Source organism: Vicugna pacos, chromosome 5 (genome assembly GCF_048564905.1).
Source record: "Vicugna pacos chromosome 5, VicPac4, whole genome shotgun sequence".
NCBI lineage: Eukaryota > Metazoa > Chordata > Mammalia > Artiodactyla > Camelidae > Vicugna > Vicugna pacos.
Window position 1 is genome coordinate 68,959,150 of NC_132991.1, and position 25,200 is coordinate 68,984,349.

At 43.1% G+C, this 25,200-nt stretch overlaps 1 protein-coding gene and 1 long non-coding RNA gene across 8 annotated transcripts in view; one reads left to right on the forward strand and one right to left on the reverse strand.

The window, feature by feature from the left end:
- The window catches only part of KIAA2012 (KIAA2012 ortholog), a 109,664-nt gene that overhangs the window by 35,527 nt on the left and 48,937 nt on the right, over nt 1-25,200 (reverse strand). For all 3 annotated transcript variants that reach the window (XM_072961458.1, XM_072961457.1, XM_072961456.1), the window contains 3 exons: nt 22,821-22,897; nt 9,983-10,120; nt 201-273 (listed from right to left, as the gene is read on the reverse strand). In XM_072961458.1, the coding sequence (XP_072817559.1) occupies nt 201-273; nt 9,983-10,120; nt 22,821-22,897 (288 nt within the window). The remainder of the gene's footprint in view (nt 1-200; nt 274-9,982; nt 10,121-22,820; nt 22,898-25,200) is intronic.
- LOC140696445 (uncharacterized) overlaps nt 20,730-25,200 on the forward strand; it is a 198,439-nt gene continuing 193,968 nt past the window's right edge. For 3 of the 5 annotated variants that reach the window (XR_012072792.1, XR_012072796.1, XR_012072794.1), the window contains exon 1: nt 20,730-20,851. This is a non-coding gene — a long non-coding RNA (uncharacterized lncRNA). Of the gene's footprint in view, nt 20,852-21,100; nt 21,165-25,200 lie in introns of all 5 variants that reach the window. The other 2 variants (XR_012072795.1, XR_012072793.1) reach the window with 1 other exon arrangement.

Genomic DNA, 25,200 nt, shown 5'->3' on the forward strand with positions numbered 1-25,200 from the left:
AAATCCAAGGACATAAAAGCATGTTATTATCAGTTGGCTTGTGATGCATTAAGAGCACATCCAGAGTCTGTATTCTGACTTTCAACCCATGACCTGAGAGGAAATGGAAAGGCCATTCCCCATCAACATCTTTGAAAAGTGCAAAGTTCATCCCAGAATTTTGGCGATCAGATTTTAAAACCCATCCCATCTGTCTCTACCTTGAGCATCCAGATGATTTTCTGTTAGGGGTCCTCCTGCTTCTTCATGATAGTCCAGTTCATCTCCACTTTCCTATTAGGTTAACAACAACAAAAAGCATATGAGACAAAATAAAAGCAAGCACTCCCAGGGTCCATGCCCTTTAGTAAAAGGGAATCCAGTTTTCTTGGTTGTCTCTTCTCCTTTTTTTTGTCAACTTATTTTAACTTAAGCATCCAAGAAGCCTGCTGACTAGTGTGAAAGGCCCTGAAGAGCCAGGAGGGCTTAACAGTGGCCTGAGTACTGTTAGGTCCTCCTCTTGTGGGAGGCTGGTCCCATCCATCTGAGCAGTGCTCCATGCCTGATGTGCACGGGGAGACGAATGTCACAGGCCAAGGCCAGCTGGCGGGAGGCAGCAGGTAGCTCCAGGGACTTGAGGGAGGTCCAGGGCAACCCTCATAGAGATGGAGAGAAGTGAGAAGAGTAGGGAGGAGTCAGACCTTCAGGGCTTTGGACATAGGTTAAGGATTTTGGTCTTTCCTTAAAAACAAATGGAAGGCACTGAGGGTTTAAAGCAGGGGTGCAAAAGGATCAGCTTGGCCTTTTGCGCAGTTTCCAGGATTACCATGGATTGGGTTTCTTATCAGATGGAATCCCCTCTTCCTTCTTTCTCTGAGTCACACCAGCTGCCTGCAACCCCACTGCCCAGAAATCTCCATAACGATGGTCCTCAACCCTGGCTGCACTTCAGAATTATTTGTGAAGCTTTAAAAAATATTTATCCCCAGGACTGAACCCCAAATGTTAAAATCAGACTTTCTGGAAGTGGGGCATTTTTAAGGCTCCTTGAGTGACTCCAATATGCAGCCAGAACTGAGAGTCATGGACCTTCTCCAGACGGTTGGAAGAGCAGCTCTTCAGTAGCCAAGGAAACATGGCAGTAGAGTCAGTGACCCAAATAAAGCCCTGGAGTCCAATGAGGCCAGCTCTTGGCCTTTGTCACCTGGATCTCTGATTAAGCCACAGCTTCAATTCAGCAGTAGAGAAGGAATCTGAGGGCCCTAGAAGCCTCTCCTGGGACTAAAGTTCCTCACCCTTTAGTGACAATCAATTTTCCACTTTATTATCAAATACCCAAGCTGTTTTGGGAAGAGAATTATCTGCTAATGTGTTTGAAATTCTCTGCTCCCTAGATGGCTTTTTACCCTGCTTGTTTCTCACTTGTTAGCTTAGGGTTTGTAGCTGATGAGATATTCTGATGTAAAAAAAGGCTAAAGCAGGTAAGTAATTTTCTTTCTTCTGAATTTCTCCTTTTGGAGACAAAGCAGATTTGTCCTGATGCTGTAAAAAAAAAAATCATCCTTGAATAAAGGGAAAGGTTTAAAAAAATGATTGCAGGATAAATGGCCTCAGTCTAGTAAACTGCTAAATTAGAACACTAGAAAAGAGATACATTTAAAAAAATCCTGTTTATAAATCCTTTTAGTCTAACAGGAAATTGGATTAAAAGGGAGAAACAAGCTTCCTCCTTTGGAAGAATTTCAAAGCCCAGAAAAATAAACCTTCAGCCTTAACAACAAGCAGCTAGAAGCCTTCAAGGGCAAGAAATATTCTCATTTCGCAGATAGGGAGACAAAGGCAGAGAGAGGGAGGAATTTGGAAAGAATCTTCTGATGAGTCCCTGTAAGAAATAAACTTAATTTGAAATTTTGCCTATTGCTTAGAAAAGTGTCAAAAAGCTATCATTTTTTACATATATGAACACACATATGAAAAGACTTACACCTAAAATCATTCATTACAACGAATTGGAAACAACCTACATGTACCATCAATTGGGGACGGTTTAAATAAAGTATGGTAATTCATACAGTGAATAGTATGCAACCATTAAAAAGCATCTCTTTACTCACACAGAAAACAAACTGTGGTTATGGGAGGAGGGGGAGGGGTAGATTAGGAGTTCAGGATAAACAGATACACATTACTATATATGAAACAGATAAACACCAAGAACCTGCTGTATAGCACAGGGAACTATATTCAATTTCTTGTAATGAGCTGTAGTGGAAAAGAATCTGAATGTATATATATGTATGTATATGTGTAACTGAATTGCTTTGCTGTACACCTGAAACTAACATTGTAAATCGACTACACTTCAATAAAAAAATAAGAATTAAAAAAAAGCATCTCTTTAGATGATAGAACTCCAAGATATATTAAGTAAAAAAAAATACTGTGAGCAATGTGTATAATGTGTTAAAACGTGTATAAAAAAAAAACTCTCTGTATTGGCCTATATGTGCCCGCTACAACTCAGGAAAGGTACCCAGGAAACCAGCAACAGTGGTGTCCAAGGGGGAGGGAATCCAGCTAGGAGACATACACTCTTATACTTAACCAATTTTAAACCTCCTGAATATATTTTGGATTCAAAATTTGAATTAAAAAAACTGAAACTAAATAAAATGCTGTCACTTTTAACATAAGTTGCAATGGCAATGATTGAAACACAGGTGATAATACTTGTTGATTGAACAGAACAAACTGAAGGATTGGAAATTCAAGTCCCAGCTCTGTTATTCTGGCCAAGTCATTTGCTCTTCATCTGTTCATTCAGCTTATGAATATTTACTGTGTCTGTTGTGTGGCAGGTATTGTGCTGGGCACTGGGGGCACGGGGCTGAAAGATCTATTTGTAAGAAGCCCATTGACTTGTAGAGAAACGACAAGAAAGCTCACTGTCGCTATGCAGTGTGAGAAATGTTGTGACAGGCTATGACAGATTTCTGCAGGACCTCATGGGAGGTGAAGCTAAATTAGGCTGGGAAGGTTTGTTTACTAGTGGACATGGTGCTGAGTCTTGCAGGGAAGGGGAGGCAGGGCAGTTCCCGCAGAGAAGGTAGCATGTGCTGGTTGGGGGGTAGTCTGGCATGGTTGCAGTAAGGGACAGTGTGAATCAGACATGGGCCAGATCTTGCATCTTGCAGTCTGGAGTTAAAAAAAAAAATTCATTTGTTGTATTTTTCTCTTTATAAAAGAAATATATCTTTGATGCCAGGATTTAACTGGAAGGCCAATGGGGACGTGGTAAAGAATTTCAAGCAAACCAGTGATATGACTGAGCTGTATTTAGAAAAAGCACTGGCAATGGTGTGGTATTATAGGGCTGGGGAGGGGTGGGGTGGCTGGGGCCAGTAACAAACACTTTGTAAACGCAAACTGCAGCACTAAAACCAGACATGAGAGACAGTGGCCTGAGCAGTTGGGGTGCAGATCCTGGAGTCAGACTGCCTATACTGAAGCCCTGACTCCTACACTTTATGCCTTGAAGATCATGCGAGGTACTTAACCTCTGAGCCTCAGTTTCTTCAACTGACAGGGGCTGGGTCAAGTGGCCTGAAGTTCTCATCTGTCCTTGGAGAACCCTCCACCAGTTCTGCCCTTCACCCTCATGCATAGTCCCCGATCTGAGCCTGGTACCTCTTGGCCCACAGCAGGCTTTTGTAAAGAACTGCCAGGAGGAGCAGGGAGCAGGGGATACAGGAGCCAGAGGTGGGGCTTCCATCAGCCCCGTGCTGCAGGACCTATCATTGAACCTCAGCTTCTCCATCTGTGAAATGGGAGTAATGATACATTTTTGTACAGAGTTCTTGAAAGGCTTAATTAGGAAAATACATTCAGAAATTCTGTGTAACATATCATGTAACACATGCATCTAAATGACTATTTTTGATGTCTCCTTAATGATGGAAGGAAATCAGTACATCATTTCTGAGTTTCAACTTCAAGGTCGTACAACTTTTCTTGTGTATTAATAAGGTCCCACACTTATTCTTTAATAGAGAAAACTGACTTATGAAAATCATAAGGTATCTTGTGTTGTTAAGATTAAAATATATTATTATTTTATTAAGTGTCAGCTCCTCTCCAGGGTTCTGAAGCCAGAACAAAGATGTACAAGTAAATTTTTCTCAGGAACGAAAAAGATAGACCTCATCAATATCAGGTATTGTGGGTTTGATGGCTTTGAATCCTAGCTCGCCTTGCTGCCAGGCACGTCACCATTTGTCATCTCATCTGGCCTATCCTCAGTTTCCTCATCTGCACAGTGGGAAACTTCACACTTAACAGGAAGGGGGTTGGGAAAATTAAACAAGAATTCATATGTGAGAGGCCTGGCCCTCAGCAGGGATCAATGAATGTTTCTTCCTTTCTCCTTCATAAATAGAATACTTTATAGATGTGAACAGTCTTTGAAGATTATTATTTCGTGTAATTTTCACCTTACGGTTGACAGGCAGGTATGGAGGTCCCAGCATCATTATCTCCATTTTACTAAAAAGGAAGCCAAGTCCTGGAAGCATTACAAGGTCACTCAAAGTTAAAGAAAACCCAGAGCTTCCCAACTACTGGTCAGATACTTTAATATTGGTAATAGTCCACTTAATCCGGGGCTTCTTTCTTTGGTAACTGTAACAGACTCAATGCCCTGAATATTTTTCCTGGCAAAAGTATCATTCAAGTGTCCTGGAATCACTGCATCTCGAAACCGGCTTGTGATTCCTCTACAACTCTCCTGCCAGTGGTCAACAAAACAAATTTCATAAACAGATGGGACCTAATTAAACTTAAAAGATTTTGCACAGCAAAGGAAACCATAAACAAAATGAAAAGACAGCCTGCAGACTGGGAGAAAATATTTGCAAATGATGAGACTGACAAGGGCTTAACTTCTAGAATATATGAATAGTTAATACAATTCAATAACAAAAAACTCCCCAAACCAAAAAACAAACAACCCAATCAAAAAATGGACAGAAGACCTAAATAGGCATTTCTCCAATGAAGACATCCAGATGGCCAATAGACACACGAAAAGATGCTCACTATCACTATCAGAGAAATGCAAATCAAAACTACAATGAGCTTTCACCTCACACCAGTCAGAATGGCCATCATTCAAAACTCCACAAATGAAAAGTACCAGAGAGGGTGTGGAGAAAAGGGAACCCTTCTATTCTATACTGTTGGTGGGAATGTAAATTGGTGCAGCCACTATGAAGAACAGAATGGAGATTCCTTAAAAAATGGAAAATAGTTGCCCTATGATACAGCAATCCCACTCCTGGGCATATATCCAGAGAAAACTCCAATTGGAAAAGATACATGCACCACAGTGTTCATAGCAGCATTATTTACAATAGCCAATACATGGGGGCAACTTAAATGTCCATCGACAGATGACTGGATAAAGAAGATACAATGGAATATTACTCAGCCATAAAAAAGAATGAAATAATGCCATTTGCAGCAACATGGGTGGACCTAGAGATTATAATACCAAATGAAGTAAGTCAGACAGAGAAAGACAAATATCATATGATATCACTTATATGTAGGATCTAAAAGAAATGACACAAATGAACTTACTTACAAAACAGAAAAAGACTCACAGACATAGAAAACAAACTTATGGTTACCAAAGAGAAAGAGGGTGAGGAGGGATAAATTAGGAGTTTGGGATTAGCAGATACAAACTACTATATATAAAATAGATAAGCAACAAGGATTTATTGTATAGCACAGGGAATTATATCCATTATCTTGAAATAACCTATAATGAAAAAGAATATATATATATATAACTGAATCACTATGCTGTTCACCACACAACGTTGTAAATCAACTATACTTCAATTAAAAAAAACAAACAGATTTCAATGAGTCTAGGCACCAAAACTTGCCTCCTGTGGGGCCTGCTCCATCTTTGGACACGTTTTGAGCCAAACATTTTTTCCCTGTTACTTCCGCTCACTGAAATCCATGCTACCTCTCCCACACACAACCACAGGATTCAGTGGCAGTGACAGCCAACCTCTGCTTGGTGGGATGTGCGCACCTGCCTGCATAAGTAAAACTCAGGACCAGCCCTGAACTGAGGGCGGTGGGAAAGGACTGTTCAAAGTACTTGATTTCAGGCAGGTTCCCCTGCCCTCTTTGAGGGCACCAAGTGATAACTGCCTGTGTGATGACTGTGAGGCGGAAGCTTATTTCTCATTCTTCACATCTTCTGGGCATAACACACATACCCTTTGATGTCAATGTTGAGTACACGCATATTCAATTCTGTATCTGGCACTAATTGGCATTATTGCTATTTTCTTCCCCACTACCACGACCTAACCCTGATAATTTATTAAAGTTCCTGGGAAAAAAAAATCAAATCTCTATCCTAATTTATTCATCAATTACCATTTCTTTTTCAAAAACGGATTTTTAAAAAAACATGGTTCAATATTTATGTGAACCCAGATGTACTCTGGATCACTCATTTTTCCCCAAATCGAAGCCTGATAACAGGTTAGCTAATAGTGCTATAAAGAGGTTCTTAAACTGGAGGAGGATTCCGTGTGTAATAACAGAAATGAATGAGTCTCTCCCATAGCAACCCGGGCCTGCCTCTGCTACAATACTGTGCTGATATCGGCTTCTGTGTTTATCTTCCTCTTAGATTATAGGCTCCTTGGAAGGCCAGGGGTGGAGATGACTCATCTCTGCATTCTCAGTGCCTAGCACAGTGTCTGATGCACAGTGGGTGCTCCACATATGCTGTCTAAAGGGAAGGGCAGAATCCTGTAGGGTCAGAAGATCTTCCTACAGCAGACTGGATGAGTGCTCAGGGATGGAATTTTCCAGGAGCTGTGCTGGATGCTTAGCTAACCTGGCAGGCAGAGCCTTTGACTGGATAGGACTCGGCTGGAGTCTGCAGGGAAGCTTTATAGCAGATGGTTGAAAACATGGGCTCTGGAGCTGGGCGGCCTGACTTTGAATCTTGTTTCTGCTATATGCCAACTGTATGACATTCAGGAGGTTATTTTACTTCTTGATGCTTTATTTTTCTCATCTGTAAAATGGGTAATGTTACCTACTTCTTAGGTTAGTTTTGTGAGTTAAATCAGTTCTTAAATGTAAAACTTAGAGCCTAGCACAGAGCAAGTGTTCAGTAATGTTAGCAATTGTGATTATTTATATCTCTTTCTGTTTCCCTTTTCAATATTTTTATTTCCTATCCTATCCCCTGAAATGTACAATGCTTCGTACACGCACCAAGTAAAAATGAATGAGCTGTCCTGTGACCAGGCAGGAAATGCACAAATGAAACATGTAGACTCACTTGGACGGCCTGTGTGCCCTTCTTGGTTTGAACTCTCCATCCTTTACTGTACAAGCCTGAGATTTGTGTCTTTCCATAAGGCAATCCCTAAGAATCCAGGAGCTACCACATCAACAAGAAGGTTTATTTAGGGAGAGCTGGTAGCACTGAACATCTACAAGAAAAGATGGGGTCTTTGGAGCAAGAACTGGTCTGGGAGTCAGAAAGCCGAGTGTGTCCCTGTGAGTCTCATGAAGAAGCAGGCCGAGTTACAAAGTCTTGAAAAGAGTGGACTGGAAAGTGGGCTTTAGGGATGACAAAGCAAGTCTTGGCATGGAAGGATCTCAGATCCCTCACACTACCCCAGAGCACAACATCCCAGGCCTTTGATAAGAAGAGACAAGGAAAGGCAGAAACAGAGAAGAGACCAAACACTCGTGGGGCTCATGATGGTGGCACTAGCTAGTGCTGTAGACTTGCAGGGACTTCCAAGCTCATGTGGGTCACCCTCCTAATCTCAGCTGATCCGGAGTTCTTAGGTTACATCCCAATCCTTCTATAATATGGTGCCAAAATTGCTGAACAAAAACATATAACACTAAAGCATTGTGGACACTAAATATACAAAAAAAAACTTACTGTAAAATTCCTCACTTGCTGCTTCTAGAGGCTCCATAAATATGTTCTTATCTCATTTCCGTAGCAATTATCAACCTAATATACTGTACGTGTTGCCTGGAGCAGGACAAGGATCTCAGTCTGTTTTGTGTGCTGACGTATCTCAGATGTCCAGGAAGTGCCAAACACAGAGCAGTTACTAGGTGCTCATCAGGGGTTGAGTGAATGGTGATGATAATGGTATCTCATCCCAGGAAGTACAAACCATAATTCTTCAAGCCCTAAGGGAAGAACTAAACTGTTGTCAAGGGGTAAAAAAAAAGGATCGTTTCAGTAATCTAAGTGTTTTAGGGTGAATTGTGTTCCTCCAAAAGTCATATGAAGTCCACCCTCAGTACCCCAGAATGTGACTGTATTTGGAGCTAGGCTTTTTAAAGAGGTAAACTGAAGTCATTAGGGTGGGTCCTAATCCAATATGACTGGTGTCCTTATAAGAAGAAGGGATTAGGACACAGACATAGAGGGAAGACCATGTGAAGACACATGGAGAAGATGGCTCTCTACAAGCCAATGAGAAAGGCCCCAGAAGAAATCAATTCTGCTGACACCTTGACCTTGGACTTCAAGCCTCCAGAATTGTGAGAAAATAAATTTCTGTAGTGTAAGCCACCCAGTCTGTGCTACATTGTTGTGGTGGCCCTAGCAAACTAATACAGTGAGTAATGAATCAAATTAATTATTTTGAACTTTTGTAGCAAAAAACCCTTTTGTTTTGCTGCCCAGAATCATCCTCTCTATTCTATTTTTAATTTTTCCTTTTTGAGACACTTCTCCCCCTCCACACTCTTAGTTCCTGTGGCTCCAGGCTGGGAAAATCAGTGTATTCCATTCCCCTGCCTATGGTGATTCAATTGCCCATGGCCACGTGACCCCATTTGGGTCAGTGATCTAGAGAATAGAAGCTGGTGGCTATCTCATTCCCATGGGGAAAGAGTCTGTCTAAGAGGAAACAGGAAAGCAGAGCTCAGCCATGGAGAGAGACAGATTTAGGACAAATACATAACTCTTGATCAAAGTCCCACCTTGCAGAGCTGGGACTGGGATGTAACCTAAGAACTCCGGATCAGCTGAGGTTAGGAGGGTGACCCACATGAGCTTGGAAGTCCCTGCAAGTCTACAGCACTAGCTAGTGCCACCATCATGAGCCCCAGGAGTGTTTGGTCTCTTCTCTGTTTCTGCCTTTCCTTGTCTCTTCTTATCAAAGGCCTGGGATGTTGTGCTCTGGGGTAGTGTGAGGGATCTGAGATCCTTCCATGCCAAGACTTGCTTTGTTTCTGATCAGTTTCTTTTACTCCATGGTCATTTATTTCTAGTTCATTCACCTCTGAGGGGAGCAAAGAATGGAGAGGAAGAGGGCCTGAAGCCAGAGGGCTGTGGGATGAAAAGGGGAGTCCATTTATGGAACATTTAGTAAGTGCCTTCCATGTGCCAGATGCTGTGTTAGATGCTGGGGCGGGAGTCAGTGTTGCAAGGACGGAAAATGCCATCCCCCAACAGGAACTCTCAGCACCCTTAACTGGATGCGAAGCAGAGCTTGGGAGAGTGATGAACTCCTAGACAATAGAGGATTTGCAGTTGCCTTCTAGTTACCTCAAGAATCAGTCTTCTTACAGCAGCAAGTTACGCTGGTAAAACACTAACAGCTATTTTAGCTACTGTCAATATAAAATGAACTATATTTGCCCGTTTTATAAGTGGTTCAAGGTTATCCTTTCTCCTCTCTGTTCCCTGTCCTCCACCACCCAAGCCAGACACCCAACCGATTCGTCCCCGATGGCTGCCTGTGATTACTGTCCTAATTTGTTCTTTCTTCATCTGCTACAAACTGCCTATTTTCTGTCCCTTCTGATGAAGCAGGAACTCTGAGGGACTTCTGAAGCTGTTTTTGTACCATGCAGAAGTGTATTAACTGGAATTCCTGTGTATGTGTCTATAAAGCCCCTCGTCTTCTCAGTGTGAGATCACCTTCAGGAACGGCGTCATGTCGATGTGCAGCTTTCGCGTGTAAAATTCTTTTCTGTTTGAACATATCAGCCCTTTATTTATACAACTTTGAGGCTCTCCTGTCTTCTGAGCTGCTGCCTCCGAGGACTGCTGGGCTCCCTGTGAAGAGAAGCAGAAAGCCCAGCTTTCATAGGAATGATATACAGTGCGACAAGAGCTAGTCCAAATCCCCAAATATTTATAGAAAGCAATTCTTCATCGTGGGAACACTAATAGTAACACCTATTTTTACCATGGAAGACACAGGGGACCCATGCGTATAGAGAATAACCTGAGACCAGTTATTAATTCATACCTGGGGTCGGTGTAATGGGAAACTGGGAAAAGGGACCTTACTGTGTTCCAGGATTGTAATCATTTTATTTAATCCCCGCCACAAACCCTTGAGGCAGGTATTGTTATTCTTATTTCATAGATGAGAAACTGGAAGTTCTGTGAGGTTAAGTAACTTGCCCAAAGCCATACAGCTGGTAAACGGCAGAGCTGAAATCATGGACTGTCCCAAACTCCTTTTTTAACGATATCTTTTTGATACTTCGACAGCTTCCACGAACGGTTATCAAATCTGCCTTGCAGCAAACAAAGTTATATCAAGATTCTAGTTTATTTCCAAGTTTAAAATGTATTTGATGTGTTAGAAAGAGGTACTTGAACAAATCCAGCAGAGAGGGAAGTAAGAGTGGGCTGCCAGAGGAGACTGGGAGCCCCTGGGGGCTCTCCGATCCCTTGTCTCCACAATCTGCAGATGGGGATGCCTCAGGGCACCACCAAGTACAATCTGCAGTGGCTTTCCAGCCCGTGCCTTTGCTGCAGCCTGGATGATACTTCCAGGATGCAGACCGGACCACATCATTCTCCTGCTTAAAGCCTTCAAAGGCCCTTACTCGCAGGATGAAGGCCAACCTGTTTAAAAGGTTTACAAGACCCTTCCTGCCTGGCTCTGGACTATCTTTCCTGCCTCACTGAGTCATCCAGCAAATATTTATTGAGTGCTTGCTCTATGCCTGGCAGAGGAGATACATGGCAGTGCAAGAAGCATATAGAAGTCTTCACTCTCAGGAAGACTGCACATACGTCCTGCTGAGAGGGAAGAGATAATAAGGAAACAAGTGGAACATAAGTTATGTTTGAAGGTGATTCATGATATAAAGAAAAATAAGGCAGAGAGGGAGTGGTGAGTAGCTGGGGATGATGGTGAAGGCTGCAATTTTAAGCAGACAAGGAAGGCACCCCCCACCGACACCCCTACCCCCTGCAAGAAAGTGATGTAGAGTGAAGCTCTGAAGAAGGTGAGGGGAGTTTCTGTGGGGCTGACTGTGGGAAGAGCAAGTGCAGAGGACTGCCATCAGTTCCTGGAGCAAGGCTGTCCCACAGCCTGTCCCTCTCCTGGGAACACACCCCTCCCTTCTAACTCTCCTCATCCTTCAGGTCTGTGCCTCCCATGACTCCCCAGGGAACTGAGCACTTCCCACCGCTGCCTGAGGTGACACTCACACTTGTATGGCCACCTTTCCTCCCCGTGAGACTGTAAGCTCCATGAGGGCAGGAACCATGACTGTCTTGTTCCCATGGAACTGCAGTGCTGGACATAGGTCTGGAGATGAATCCACATTTGATACATATTTGCTGAACAAAAGAGTAATGATCACGCTGGGGGCAAGCTACATGTTATGGCCCAACTCAGTTAAAATGGGGAGGGCCAGAAAGACGCCTTTCCAGGAAGCACATGTTGACCTCCTGTCTGTCTCTGCGTAGTGCTGGCTCCTCATTTCCAAAGAGGAAAGTTACTAGTTATTTTTCAGGGCTGGTTTGCTGGGGTCACATACATTAATGTGCCATGAGATCACCCTGGGTGTGGATTTGATCATTTCCATATTTTCTAGGAGGCTAACTCTCACGTGGCTGTCTCTCTAGGCATAATTCTCCCTCCCGTAACATTTCTACTACTTTTAAGTATTAATGGTGAATTGGCAGTTGGTGGGTCCCCACAGGCAGCCATCCTTCTGATGAACACCCACACCCTTTTCCTATGTTTTGAAATGTGGCTAGAGATAAAGATTTTTCTGGACAACTACATATCCAAATTTTTTTTTGTCATCTTAGCCCTATATCTGATTAGCTTTTCAGAGTGAGAGCTCCCCTCCCTGTCTCCAGATCAAATAAAAGCATTTGGTCCAAGCAAGAATCAGACAGCATTTCAAGCTCTCTAGCTTCCAAAATCATGCATGAATCACTGGGTGGAATAATAGAAATCAGACCATACTGATTTGAGGGAAGTTTCTCCATCATCTCCAAGAGGAGATTTTGTGTTAGGCTGGAGGACAAAAGCCCAGCCAAGACTAGTTCCAACGGCTGGAATTGCTTTAACTCCTTTTGTGGGGCTCAGATTAAAGACTGGGGAGTCAAGAGGCTTTGAGAAAAGTCCTTCCAAGTCACTTGACCTATAAATCTTTTGATAAAACAATTTTCTTGACAGTACGGCTTATCTCCCTAATGTTCAGGGGCCATCGATTCTAGCTTGATGGAATGGTTTCAGTGAAGGGTCTAAAGTCACTGGAACGTGCAGTACTGTGTTTGCTTGTTATGTTCCAGTGTTCCAACAAATAAATGATACTGAAAGGAAAGAAGATTAAATACATTAAGAGGATTCTGGGAGGCAGTGGTAAAGGAGAAAAAGTCAGAACGTTGAAACCAGGAAAGAAAGCCATGCTTCGGGGTGGCTTTTCATTTGCCGATATTTATTGGGTGATACTGTGTTAGTTGGACAAACACACACATAAATAAGCAGGATGATTGATATAGTGGTAAATCTACGAAGACAAGGAAATAGTGAGCGGAAGGAGGTTGATGAGGGAGGGGGTGGGGTTTGCCTTTGGGTGATTAGGGGAGACCTCTCTGAGGAAGTGACATGTGAGCAGAGAACTGGGTGACAAGAAGGAGCCAGCCCTGGGCGGATCTATGTTTAGCAGTCAGTGTAGCCCGCATCTGATTATTCAGGGGGGTTCTCTGGAAAGGAAAGTAGAATACCCTGACTTCTAGGCCAGTTCTGCCTCCAGCCTTCAGACTCCATCCCTCCCCCTGTGGGGCACCCCTCTGTTTTCTGGGTGGTACAGTCATCATCATCGACACTTGTAGCTCTTAAGGATGGCAGAATAAATAGTAAAGGGGGGTCAAGGTCTCAGGGTGCAGATGGGAGAAGAAAACCTGAGGAGAAAGAAAAGGAAAGTGGAGCAAGTAGAAGAAAGCAGAGATGACTGAAGTTTTTTTTTGTCTCTTACATGTACACGTCAGTGGGAATGATTACAAAACTGATGGAAGGGTGAAATGTTTAGTAGAAAATCAAAACACTTTCCTTCACTTATATTGTACTGTAAATACTCGAATATTTTTATGTTCTGCTAAAAACACCTGGGAGCCTTTCTCTTCAGTAAATGAAACAATAAAGATTAATGAGTTAATTTGGTAAAGCTGATTTGAATTGCACAGAAGCTGTTGTGTAAGCACTTGGCATTTAAAAAGTTATCTGACATTTAAAAGGCGATGACTGTTAATGAATTCAAGAGCTAATCTTATACTCTGACAGACTGAGCCATGGAAAATCCAGGATTATTATCTTGCTGTAAACATAATGTGATTCAGCTGAAAGCCAGAACAAACGAGAGCTATCACTGTGTACAAATACCCATTTGCACACATATATAATGTCAAAAAACCTACAGATGATGTCCATTAAACAAAATAAATATTTCCTTTCATATTCTTGGATTATAATATCTGAGCTACAAATTCAAGAAATCCTTCTCTCCAATAATTTTTCCTCCTCCTTTCAACTCATGTGTTTTGCAGGGTCACTACCAAGGGTTGGTTCTACAGCCACTGGAACGTCTCACCTTAAGAAGGAAAGGAGATTCTACACCTGACCAGCTAGATCTCTACCAGTGGGTCCCACAGAACCACCACAGATACAGATCTGCCCCGCAGGCATCTCTTTACTTCTCCCACTCCTTTCTAAGTGGGGTTCCCCATCTCTGTAGCTGCGGCTTCATGGCTCCAAGAAGAGCTATTGTCCCTCATTAAGGAGGCTGCAACACTCTTGCTGCCTAACTGCCTCCCACGCAGCTCACAACTTCATTCTGCCTGAGAGCGAGCTGCCAAGAGTCTCTGGGAACCTGTGGGCAAAGCCGGAGGAGGAAAATAGAAGGAAGGAGGGCCTTTGTAGCCAAGATCTGAAACGTGCTACACACCCCACCATTATCTTAATGCATGGAGAGCGGGGTCGGGAGGCCTTTGCTGAAACCCTTATGTGGTCTATCAAGTTGTCACATCAAACCTCTGTGCACACAGGGCGTTTGTCCCCTCCTGTGAGCAAACAAAAGGAAAAGAGTCAGTCACTCCTTTGGACCACCAGGCCCCCTCCTTGGCTGAGAGTCTGTCTCTGACTTCCCTGGAAGGTGGGGGTGGGGGGGTGGCTCTGAATCCCAGTGGGGATGGATGGATAAGTCACTGGGGGTGGGGACCAAATCCTGGAAAAGGTACTCCTGTCTGGAGCTGTGGGCTGAAGGGCCAGGCAAGTCCCCCCCTGCTTGGCCTTCTCAGGCCCTGTTATTTCTTGCCCTTGGCAGCCTGTGGAACTGAAAATGGGCAGTAGGAATGGGGAGATAGCTGAGGAGGGCAGGGAACTCTGCTGGGCTCCCTGTGACTGAGCTGCCTGGGGAGGGATCTGAGTGGGCCCGAGGCTCTGTATACACTATTAACTCAGGTTAAAGGGGAGGGGACCCAGCCTGGGCAAGGCTGGCCACTCGGCTACCCACTCTGAGAACTTGTCTCTGCCACCCACTCTGAGATCTTGTCTCTGCCTAGCTCTTCCTGGCCTGGAGGAGGAGGAGACCTTTAGTCTTTAGGAGGCCAGATACAACACCAGGATTCCAGTTCAACAACCTGGCAGGCCTGCACGTCCTCTTTCTGAGGAGCAGACAGGACCACAGACCACAGTGTGGTTCTGCCCACAAGTCTGCCCAGTGGTCCATGTGCCCATCACCTGTGTTCCTCCTGCTCATCTTGGCCACCTGACATCCTGGCCCACTTTTTATGTTCTGAAGGCAATTTGGTGCTGGTGAAATGGGCCGAGTGGACAGTTTTAGAAGGGCTCCACAAAGAGACACAATTTGGTTGGAAGCCTGAGAAGAGCTTTCTGGTCCCCCTCCTGGCATGAATTTTAGTCTCCATCCACTATTTTACACCTCAACTCTACATCCTCCTAAGCATTTAGCAAGTGAGTCCAGTAGCTAGCAAACACCAGACCAGGAAGACAAACACAGTAACCTCCAGTCTTAGCTCTGTGACAGACTCACTTGGTGACTTCGCAAGTCACTGAGCTTTCTGTGCCTCAGTTTTTCTACCTCAGTGTTCTCCTCAGGGAGCTTTTGGATAATGAAACCCAGGACGCTTTAATTCCAGGGCTTCTCCTATCTGGAAGTAAATCTTATCCGTGAGTTCTAACTGATATTGTCCTCAGTTTAATTAAGCGCTTTGTTGACACAACAGAATTATTGTTTATTTGGCTTAGCAGGAGCTGGAGGAGAACAATTTTAAGCCAAAATAGGTATCTTTTCTGCCCCAGGGGACATAGAAACTAGTTTTTTCTGTGAGGGGGTGTCTGGCTGCATTCAGGCTGGAATTCTGCCTGTATCTGAGAGATGAAGTGTCCTATTTTAGATGTGGAGGTGGGACCTGGTGGGTGCAGGGTGGGAAACCTGAACCGGTCCTTAACTTCTTCTAACTCCAAACTTGAACCCCAAACTGTGTGCCTTCCATATTTACATTGGCTCTGGTGTGACTTTTCCAATCTAACAACTGAGAGACAGGGAATTTCAATTTATAAACTGATTTCATTGTGAAAAGTGAAATTTTCACTAGAAAAAGAAATGCTGCCCGTAGTGCTTTGATTCCTACACTGGCTTGTAAAAACCTATTTCACCCATAATTTAGCTGGGCTAAGGAGCTGAACTAGTTCTGGTGATGCTGTGACAGCAGAGGGCTGGAAAAAGAAAGACGTCCTTTCCTTTTCTTTCCTGCCCCCTTCCCCTCCATTGCCCACCTGTCCTCTGCCCTCTGTGTTCCTGGGCAACCATGTGCTGTGGGGTTTGGGGCCCTGCAGGATACAGTGTTCCCTGCTACCAAATTCTCTGCCTCTCACCCCGCCACCCAGACCTTCAACTGTGCTCTCTTAGGTGCAGGGCACAATGAGATGTGAGAAACCCAAAGAATCTGTAATAGGTAGAATTACATAGAGTAGGGAAACAAAATTCCAGACAGCATGGAGGATATTTGGGGTGTGCGTGTCTGAGCTTGGGGGATGAGGGGGGTTGGGGGTGGAAATGGTAGGTCGATTGGCTCATAGTTCTTTAAGTTATTCCTGCCATTCAAGCTTCTCCTTTTCTACATCTGAACACTGAGATTGTATACAAGTTCCAAGTTCTGTTTTATAATAGTTTTCAAGCGAGGGAATAGAATAATAACTACTATTGTAAATTACTGAGATTGCCTAGTGACAAGCATTGTGCTAATCCTTTCTCATATGTTGTTTCATCTAAAACTTGTCCTGACCCCATGAGGGAAATAGCCTTACCCCTGGCAGACAAGGAAGTTGAGCTCAGAGAAGTTAAATAACCTGCCTGAAGCCACACAGTCAATATGGAAGAAGCTGGGATCTAAAAGCAGCTCTGTGGGATTCCCAAACCAGTAGGCTTTTTGGCAAGTGCAGATCACATGCTGAATGTGGTCCTGTATGTCATGACATCTTTTTGCTCGTAGGTAAAATGGGGACAATAACTGTACTTACCTCCTAAGGATGTTGTAAGGATTAAGGGAGATAGTCCTAAACCCTAAACATAGTAGAAACCTCAAAAACATTGGCTGTTATTACCATTTAAAAAAACCCTCTCAAGATAATGGAGGGATAATTGTTGAAGCTTATGATAGGTACATGGAGGTTCATTATTCTATTTTCTCTATTTTTGCATGCATTTGAAGTTTTCCATAATGAAACTAAAAAAGAAAAAGAAATTAGGCACATATCATGTGTCTGGTTAGAACTAGCAGCCAACAGATCAATAAACACAGACTTACTGGAATAAATCATAGTCACAGTGAAAATTCAACAAATAAAAGCCTCAATTTTGTAATTAAACACAAATCCCTCTCAGTAAATTATCCTTAAATTGTCAATGGAGTTTTTGGGCTGACAAAGTAATCCTGTGGGTAAGTTTGAACCAGAAGATGAGGTTTGCTTAGATCTTCAAAAAAACCTTTGAATCAAGTTCCCCAACCAAAGCTATTTACAAAACCAGGGAGAGAGAAAGGGGGAGGGAAAGAAGAGGGGCGGGGGTGGGGAAACGCTGTGCCATGCCTTTAGAAATGAGAAACAGAAGGTGGGGAGTAAAGGGTCCTGCTCTCTATGGGGACATGCAGACAGTTAATTCTCCCAGGCATCCCTGCTAGCCGATCTCACTTGTTAGCCTCAAAAAGACTTCCAAGAAGGATGCTTAGTGACATCTCCAATCTGCACAGGACCCAAAGCTTTTGCAGAGAGTGAAATACCACATCATGACAACCAACAGCAGGAAGTACCTGGGGATGGTGTGAGTTGTTACTGAAAGATCAGCTTAACTCCCATATCATTTCACTGGAAATAAAACAAATGCAATCTTCAAATTCTGCTTAGAGGATTATGGGCTTTTTCTATCCAGGACATGGACCTTAATGTCAATAAGAGATTTATCTGTCAATTTTTCTTCTTTTTTCTTTTCTTCCTGGCTACCATGTGCCAGGAACTATGTACTCTTAGATTAACAGCTAAAAAGTTCGACAAAAGGCAGGGTATGGTTCAGAAGGACACTGAAACAAAAGGTTACCTTTGTACGCTTGCACAAAAACTTAGTGTGTCTACAGGTGTTCTTTTTTTCCTCCTGAAAGAGGAAGGCTGAAATGGGATATGAACACCATCTGTGAAACCACCAAGGAAACAGATGGGGTAAACATAGGTTTATTCAAGCGAAATCCTTAGCGTGCTAGAATTACAGACTACTCTTTGAAATCCGAAAGAGGTAAATTTAGGACACATAAGATCAAAAATAGATTTATACTGCTGTAAACTCATGAAACCTGAACTCAAGAGATAATATAGGTCAAAATAGAAGGGGCTTTGTGAAATAGGAAAAAGGGACATAATTCTTGTTTAATAGGATTTTTAGGACACTACCAAAGTTCTAATCTCCACAAAGCAACAAAATAAAACCCAAGATAAAGCAAGTGAGAAGGGATGTTTGCTCTCCCTAACAAAGAGACAAAACTGACAACGTGAAAATGGGTGAGATGGTTTCTTTCTTATTTTAAACAAAGAGATACAATGATTCTTGGGAAATCTAATTAAGGTTTGAGCTTGTACTTTGATACTCTTTACTGACAACCTCTCTTCCCCGACAACTCCATAGGCCAGTGGGCTCAGCGCCACTCTCGTCCCAAACTTAACATAGATGGATCTGGATGGACTAGAGAGTTTCATACTTTGAAATCCAGACTTTTCAGAAAAATAGGTGAATTCGTTGCCACTGAAAGTCGAGGATCAGAGGGATAAAACACTGAAAAGGGGGTTGAAATCCTTAAAAGGAGAATTCTGATAGCCCTATCCAATCATCTAACAAAAACTGAATAAATGTAAATAATTTTAACTAACAGTAGTTAACAAATAATGACACTATGGTGTGGACCCTTGTTTAGCTTGCTGTATATTTGCTGTTTACTCTGACTCCTGATCATTTTAAGCCAGACTTGAGTAAAACCAGCTCTCCTCATGATGCATTTTTCTTCCTTACAGGGAGAGTTTTGGGGAAAAAAAAAAAAAAGAAAAGAAAAAAAGAAAAACAATGAAAAATCAGGAAGACAAAATAAAAACAGAAAAACTCAACCCCAAACATCCCTAATGTCAAATTAGCATGATTGCACTTTACTGCATGCATTATTTGCAAGTTTTTTCTTTATAGATACATTAATTTTTTTACATAGTTGACATCACTTTGATTTCCGCTTTTCAAATGAAATTAGGATTCTCAAAGAGGGGCGGGTCAGGGGTATGTGTGACTTTTGCCCTTCAGGGGACATCTGGCAAGGACTGGAGACATTTTTGATTGTCACAAACAAGAGGGTTGTGCTACTGGTATCTAGTGGGTAGCTCAACATCCTAGAATGCACACGACAGCTCAAAAACAAAGAATATCTGGCCTCATATGGCAATGGTGTTGAGGCTGGGAAACCATGAGTTAAACCTTTTGTCTTAAATCAGTTTCTAGCATGAAAAAGTACCATTTTTTAAAAGCAGAATTAAACTCCTCACAATTAACTTAATCACTTCTCTGGCTGTTTCCAATTTTTCCCATTATAGATAATGCTGCAATGGACATCTTCACTCACTCTTTTTCCTGTTAAATTATTTTCTTACGATACATTCCCAGAAGTCAAAAATAACTGAATCAATGGGTACGAATGTTTTTTTACATTTCACAAGTCATACTGCCATCTTGCTTTACAAGTGGACTGAAACAAATTACCACCCACCAGAAGTGTATAAGTGTACCAGTTTTACCCAAACCTCAGCAGTGCTGGGTGTTACCATTAAAAAATGTGAGAGGAGGCACACATCTCATATATAAAACGATATCTCCAGTTTGCTTCAATTTGAATATAAATTGCTACTCAGGATGAATATTGTTTCCTTATGTGTTTTCTATTATTTTTGATATGAATTGTTTATGTCTTTTGCTTATTTTTCTAACTGGCTTTCAATGTTTTTCTTTTAAAATTGAATATGATCTTTACTGAGTTTAGATAATAATGCTATTGTAGTTAATGCAATTATTTTCTCACTTTTTTTTTTTTTAAGTTTTACTTTCTCCCTGCACAGGATAACACTTACTGTTAGAATTTTCATTTAGAATTTTCATACTCTTTTTAGATGCTGGTCACCTCCCTCAACCTTTGGCCTCTACACAGAGAGGCCCTGGGGAAGAGGAAAAGCTTCTCTAGTGATTGATGTCAGCCACCCCCAGGTAAGAGCAGTACTTGGTCTCTGACCTTATCCCAGGAACTAATTTCGCTTAATCAAATGAAAGGCCTGAGGAGGAGCCATGAGGCAAAAAGTAAAATATATGTGAAGGAGAATACCAGATTCTGTGAGGTGTTTGAAGGACCTGCATTTAAAAAAGGGCACCATACCTTTAGGACTTCAGAACTGGCAACGCTCCACATGCAGCTATTAATATGCAAAAAATGCCTTCATAAATACTTGATTCCGTTCACAGTGGGGAGGCAGTTCATTTGAAAGAGGAAATGGGAGCTTGGAGTTGAAACATGTCTGCTTGTCTCCTTTTTCTTTTTTCATTTCTCTTTTCATCTCCACATTTCCCCTTGTAGGTTTCTTTCCCCGTCTCTCCCCAATTTAACCCCCTCCTCCAACTCTTAGGAAGTTGCTGATGTCTATTTGTGGATTACCGCCGAGGCCCTGGTTCTCGTCCGGCTGTGGAAGGGCTGCCTCAGGAGTTAGCCCCACGGTTGCCACCTTGTGCGCTGAAGGCCGGAGCCGTATTCCTCCGCGCTCGGGGCCTCAGCGCCGCCCGCCGCTTCGCAACCGCACGGCGGAGGGTTTTCAGTCCGACCAGCAGGGGGCACCAGAGGCAGCTTCCAGAACCGGGGAAATCCGGGAACCCAGTCACGTCTGCAAAGCACCGTCTGGCTTTCTCTCTTCCCCGCCCGTCAGAAACTGTTTTCCAAATCGAGGTATGGGACTTCTCGTTAAAGCATGGTGATGCCAAAATAGTCCACCTGTAGGGTTTTGTTTCCTCGCAGCTAGCACACTGATAAAAAAGTAAAAGTACTTTGTGTGACTGAACTCCTGACACGGTCAGACCTCAGTGAAGGAAGGGAGGTAGGGGAGTCACGGGGGGGGGGCGGCAGGGAATTAATGGAAAGGAACGAAGAGCAGAAACCTCTGATGCTGATAAAGATCAGTTTTGTGTGATATCCTAGCCTGCTTCAGAGTGGGAAGGCGACAGTGGAAGGACTCCGCTGGATTTGCCAGTGTCCCGTCAAGGTACGTAACTGAAATCGGCGGGGCAGAAATTTGTTTCTAAATCCTTTCCAGATGCTTTATAGTAAACATGAAATTAGTCATTTACATGGAGGAGTTTGAGGAAGTAGTTAAAATTGAAGTCGGTGATTAATCTAATAAAAAGCCATTAGCCTCAAGAAGTAAGGGGGTGGGGGAGGCGCAGAAGACACCTCCCCTCCCCCACCCTCCCCATTTTCTCTGCGTTTGGGGGTCGGTGGGGGTTTTCCAGACGTTTCCTCAAATGGCTTTCCTTTCAGGGGCTACTTTTCTAAAGGAAATAAGATTCTGTGCCTTGAGCAAACCGACTGGTTCTGGTGGGGACCCCCCCCCCAACAGAGGAGGCACATGCAGTGCTCAGAGAGAGCCGGTTTGCCAGGCCTCGCAAGGGAAACCCAGGATTAGAGTTTAAGACTGTCGGTCTGGTGTTCCTCTTTCTGACTGCAAGGTTAATAATTCAGTCTCGGACTTAATTTGACATGACTGAGCCACTCTTTTATTGCAGGTGATATGAGGTCTCCAGAAATACACGCAGGGGGCTGTGTGAATTTGGAGTGTGTTTAGAATATGAGGTACTGGCAAGGCCTTGGAGTTGTGGAATTATGGAAACATAGCATAGTATACTGTCCTCAGTCACGGACTCTCTTGAAAAAGAAAACTTTCTAGATCCTTGATAAGGGGTGTCTTCAAAGCAGGCATGTAAAAAAATGTGCAAATGTTGGTTCTGTGGCTCCTCAGTAGCAGGAAGGGTCAACTCAGCTGTGTGTCACCTCAGAGGAGGCCTGACCCCGGCCTGGGGTTCTAACAGTGAGAGTTCATGTCCTTCCTCAGAACCCAGCTAGGCACCCACAGGCAAACAAAACTACTTTTATTATTCTTGTTTTTTAATGAGTGTGAGGGAAGAGGAGAAAGCCAGAAAGTTGGAGATAAGGGAGAAATTGAGACCTTGCTGGTGCCCCTCCTGGCCCCCTCCCCAGGCTGTCGCTCGGCAGGGAGAGACCTGAGAGAGCCCTGGGCTGTGCTGCTTCTGCCTCGGCTTCTCTGAGACCCACGAAGCGCTAGGAATCCCCCTGAGTCGTCTCTCTAGAGTGAACCTGAAGACAGCCCCAGCCTCAAAGTTTCAATGGAAGGGACAAATTTATAAACATTTGTGACCGTATGTCCTTGAACCACTAATAGATAATCTTAGTCCATCCAGATAAAGCATTTTTCTCCTTTCTTCACAGGATCCTTGTGCTTTTTTCTGGGTTGCTGTTTTCCTTTCCCCAGTAGGAACGAGAATTGGAGTGGGGAAAAAAAATGAGCCCATTGGCACAAAGTCTTAGTGCTTCGGTGGAGGATGCCTTTCCATGTTTCCTTGTTCCCTTTTGGGCTTTGCAGACGTCAGGGAAAGGCCTATTCAGCTTGTTCATGCTCGTGAAGAGCCAGACAAAACAGTCCAAGTTGAGTTAAGACATTCCAAGTCTATGAGTTAAGGAACCTCTGCGATTTTACAGGCTACTTGTCTCATTTAATTGATGAGGCAAATGAGGCCCAGAGAGGTGAAGAATCTCACCTAGGGGCACACAGGAAGCAGGGACAAGCACCCAGAAGTCCTGATTCCCAGTCTCATACTCATGCAGAGTCAATACTGTACTGTACCTGCTTCTCTGGCTTTTGGGTCAAAGGTGAGGTTTCATTAAGATTCATGTGAAGATCAGTTCTGGTTTCATTGTTTTCTGTGGTGAAAATCAGAGAGAAAAGGATCAGAGTTGTCAGATCTAGGTCTTATGAATTTTTATATTTGCTGTATACCTAGTTCATATGCGTAAGAGTATAAACACACATATGCACATGGCATTCATATTTACTCACCAGATAACACCTGTAACCTCTATAGGCACAGTCTAAATGCCATGTTAAATATAATGCTGAGACCTTATATTCAAATTTCTATTTTTCATGTTCTGGTTGCTCATTAAAAGAACAAAAGTAAATTCTTTGTGCTACTAAAATTCAGATAAAGCTGAAATTAAAAAGGAAATACTGATGGAAAAAAATCTGCTGATACTGTTGAATATAAATTTTGTATGATCCTACTTCACTGAAGTAGGAAAATGCTTCTGCAACCTTCCAGATAGAGAGATCAGAGACTTCCCTTTTCCCTCACGATGTGGAGGGGCAACAGAAGAGGTGGAAACATGAAGCAAACAAAGGCAAAGGCCAAAAAGAGGCTGGTGGGAGGGGACTAATGGAAATCATGGTGCTCACGCTGAAGCAGGCACCGCACAGACACTGACATGGGGGTGGCGTGTAATTTGCATGACTCTTCTCTATGGCTGTGTTACCATGCTCTCTACAGGTGTGGAAGCTGAGGCTCAAAAGGTAAAGTAACCTACCCCAGAGGATACAATTAGTGAGGTTTTGAGTAAGGGTTCTGAGTCCAAGACTATCTGACTCAAACCTCAAGCTGCAAAAGGATAGGATTTATTTTGGTTTTTTTTTCCCCTATGAAAGTAAATTTAATGTTTATAAAGGAATGTTTATTTGAGGAACAGATTTAGCTAAGCGCATGGCTCTTCTGACAAGGATTTTAGTCTCTTGTTTGGGCCTAGTGTCCAACAAAATGTTCTTTCCATACTTGCTACTCCTAAGTAGCCATATGTGACTCTGCCTCTTTGTCCCTTTGACCTGAAGCCTCTACTCATTACTTGTGGGCTGACCTTCCCTTTTCTGTTGTTTCTCAGCTGTTCTCTTCTGTCCTGTTTGAAAATGGCTCCTGTGCAGATTTGAAACATTTCTTATTTAAGACATATGGGGAAATTGAGGCCCAGAGTGTAGTTTCATGTGATTGGTTCAAGGCCATAACTTGAAATAGTGCAAGACCAGACCTGGAACCCAGATCTCCTGTTTTAGCATCTCCTACTTTCCCCTCCACCTCACACTGCCTCCTCTTCGCCTCCCTTGATCTTGCCACATCACTGCTGCTTGGCCACGATCCAGCCTCTGGACAAATCCAGCCCAACAGAATTGTGTTGTGTTGAGGTTCACTCCACCGTGGCTTGGAAGGAACCATGGGTCTCTTAGAAATGAAACTTATAAATTCTAATGCATAAGGAAAGTTCTTGCAACACCAGGAGAATGAATCAGTCAGCCAGAGTTCAAGAAATGTAAACACATTTTTAGATAGGAGACTGAAAAATTGCCTAAGACTTCTCCATCTCTTGGGTCAAGACCCTGATAATTTACTGAGGTCCAAGCTGTCAAGGAGGAGACACAACTCAAACTGCATTCCTGTGAGATAAAGCAATGGGGGTGGTAAAACTTCCTCTCTGAACCCCGTGGCAGGACCTACCCCTCTAATCAAGCTGAAGAAACTGACTAACCCATCGACCAGTGCAGGCAGCAGGCTATGAACACAGGCCCTGTTCTTTCCCATTGTTCTGGAGCTGGTATGTACATTTACAGACTACAGACTACACAACTTCCAGGCCTGCCTGAAACTGGAAGCTCAGAGTCTTTCAGTGATGAACATGTCTGCCACTAAAGAGATAAACAGAAAAAACATTCCTTCCCTGGCTGCCCACCATCAGGCCTGAGTAGATTTTCAAACGCTAGCATTAATCTAGCCACAGGCTTTTAGCAAGGAGATAGCATTCCCACCAGATAATCAGGCAATTTCAGAGATGACCCTTACTAGATAGGGTTTCATCCCAAACCTCTTCTGCCTTCTTCAAATCATGGGATCCTTCAGCAAACACTCAAAAGTTGAAAAGCAGGAGAGAGCATCTGATACTAGCATGGAATATGGGTGCCTTAAAATTGCCTTCTGTTTCAACCTATTGGCCATGTTTAATTCTCAAGTTGTTGTTTATTGTTTTAAATAAAAATGAAACACTGTCATATTAATTTCCATTTTTCAGAAACCTTATTTCCCTTGGTACAGGATGGTCTGGTGAGGCCCATCAGATATCAAAATAGAGAGTGAACTTCAAAAAGTTACCTTATCAGGCAAAGTGGGCCACCTGGCTCCTTCCTAAAT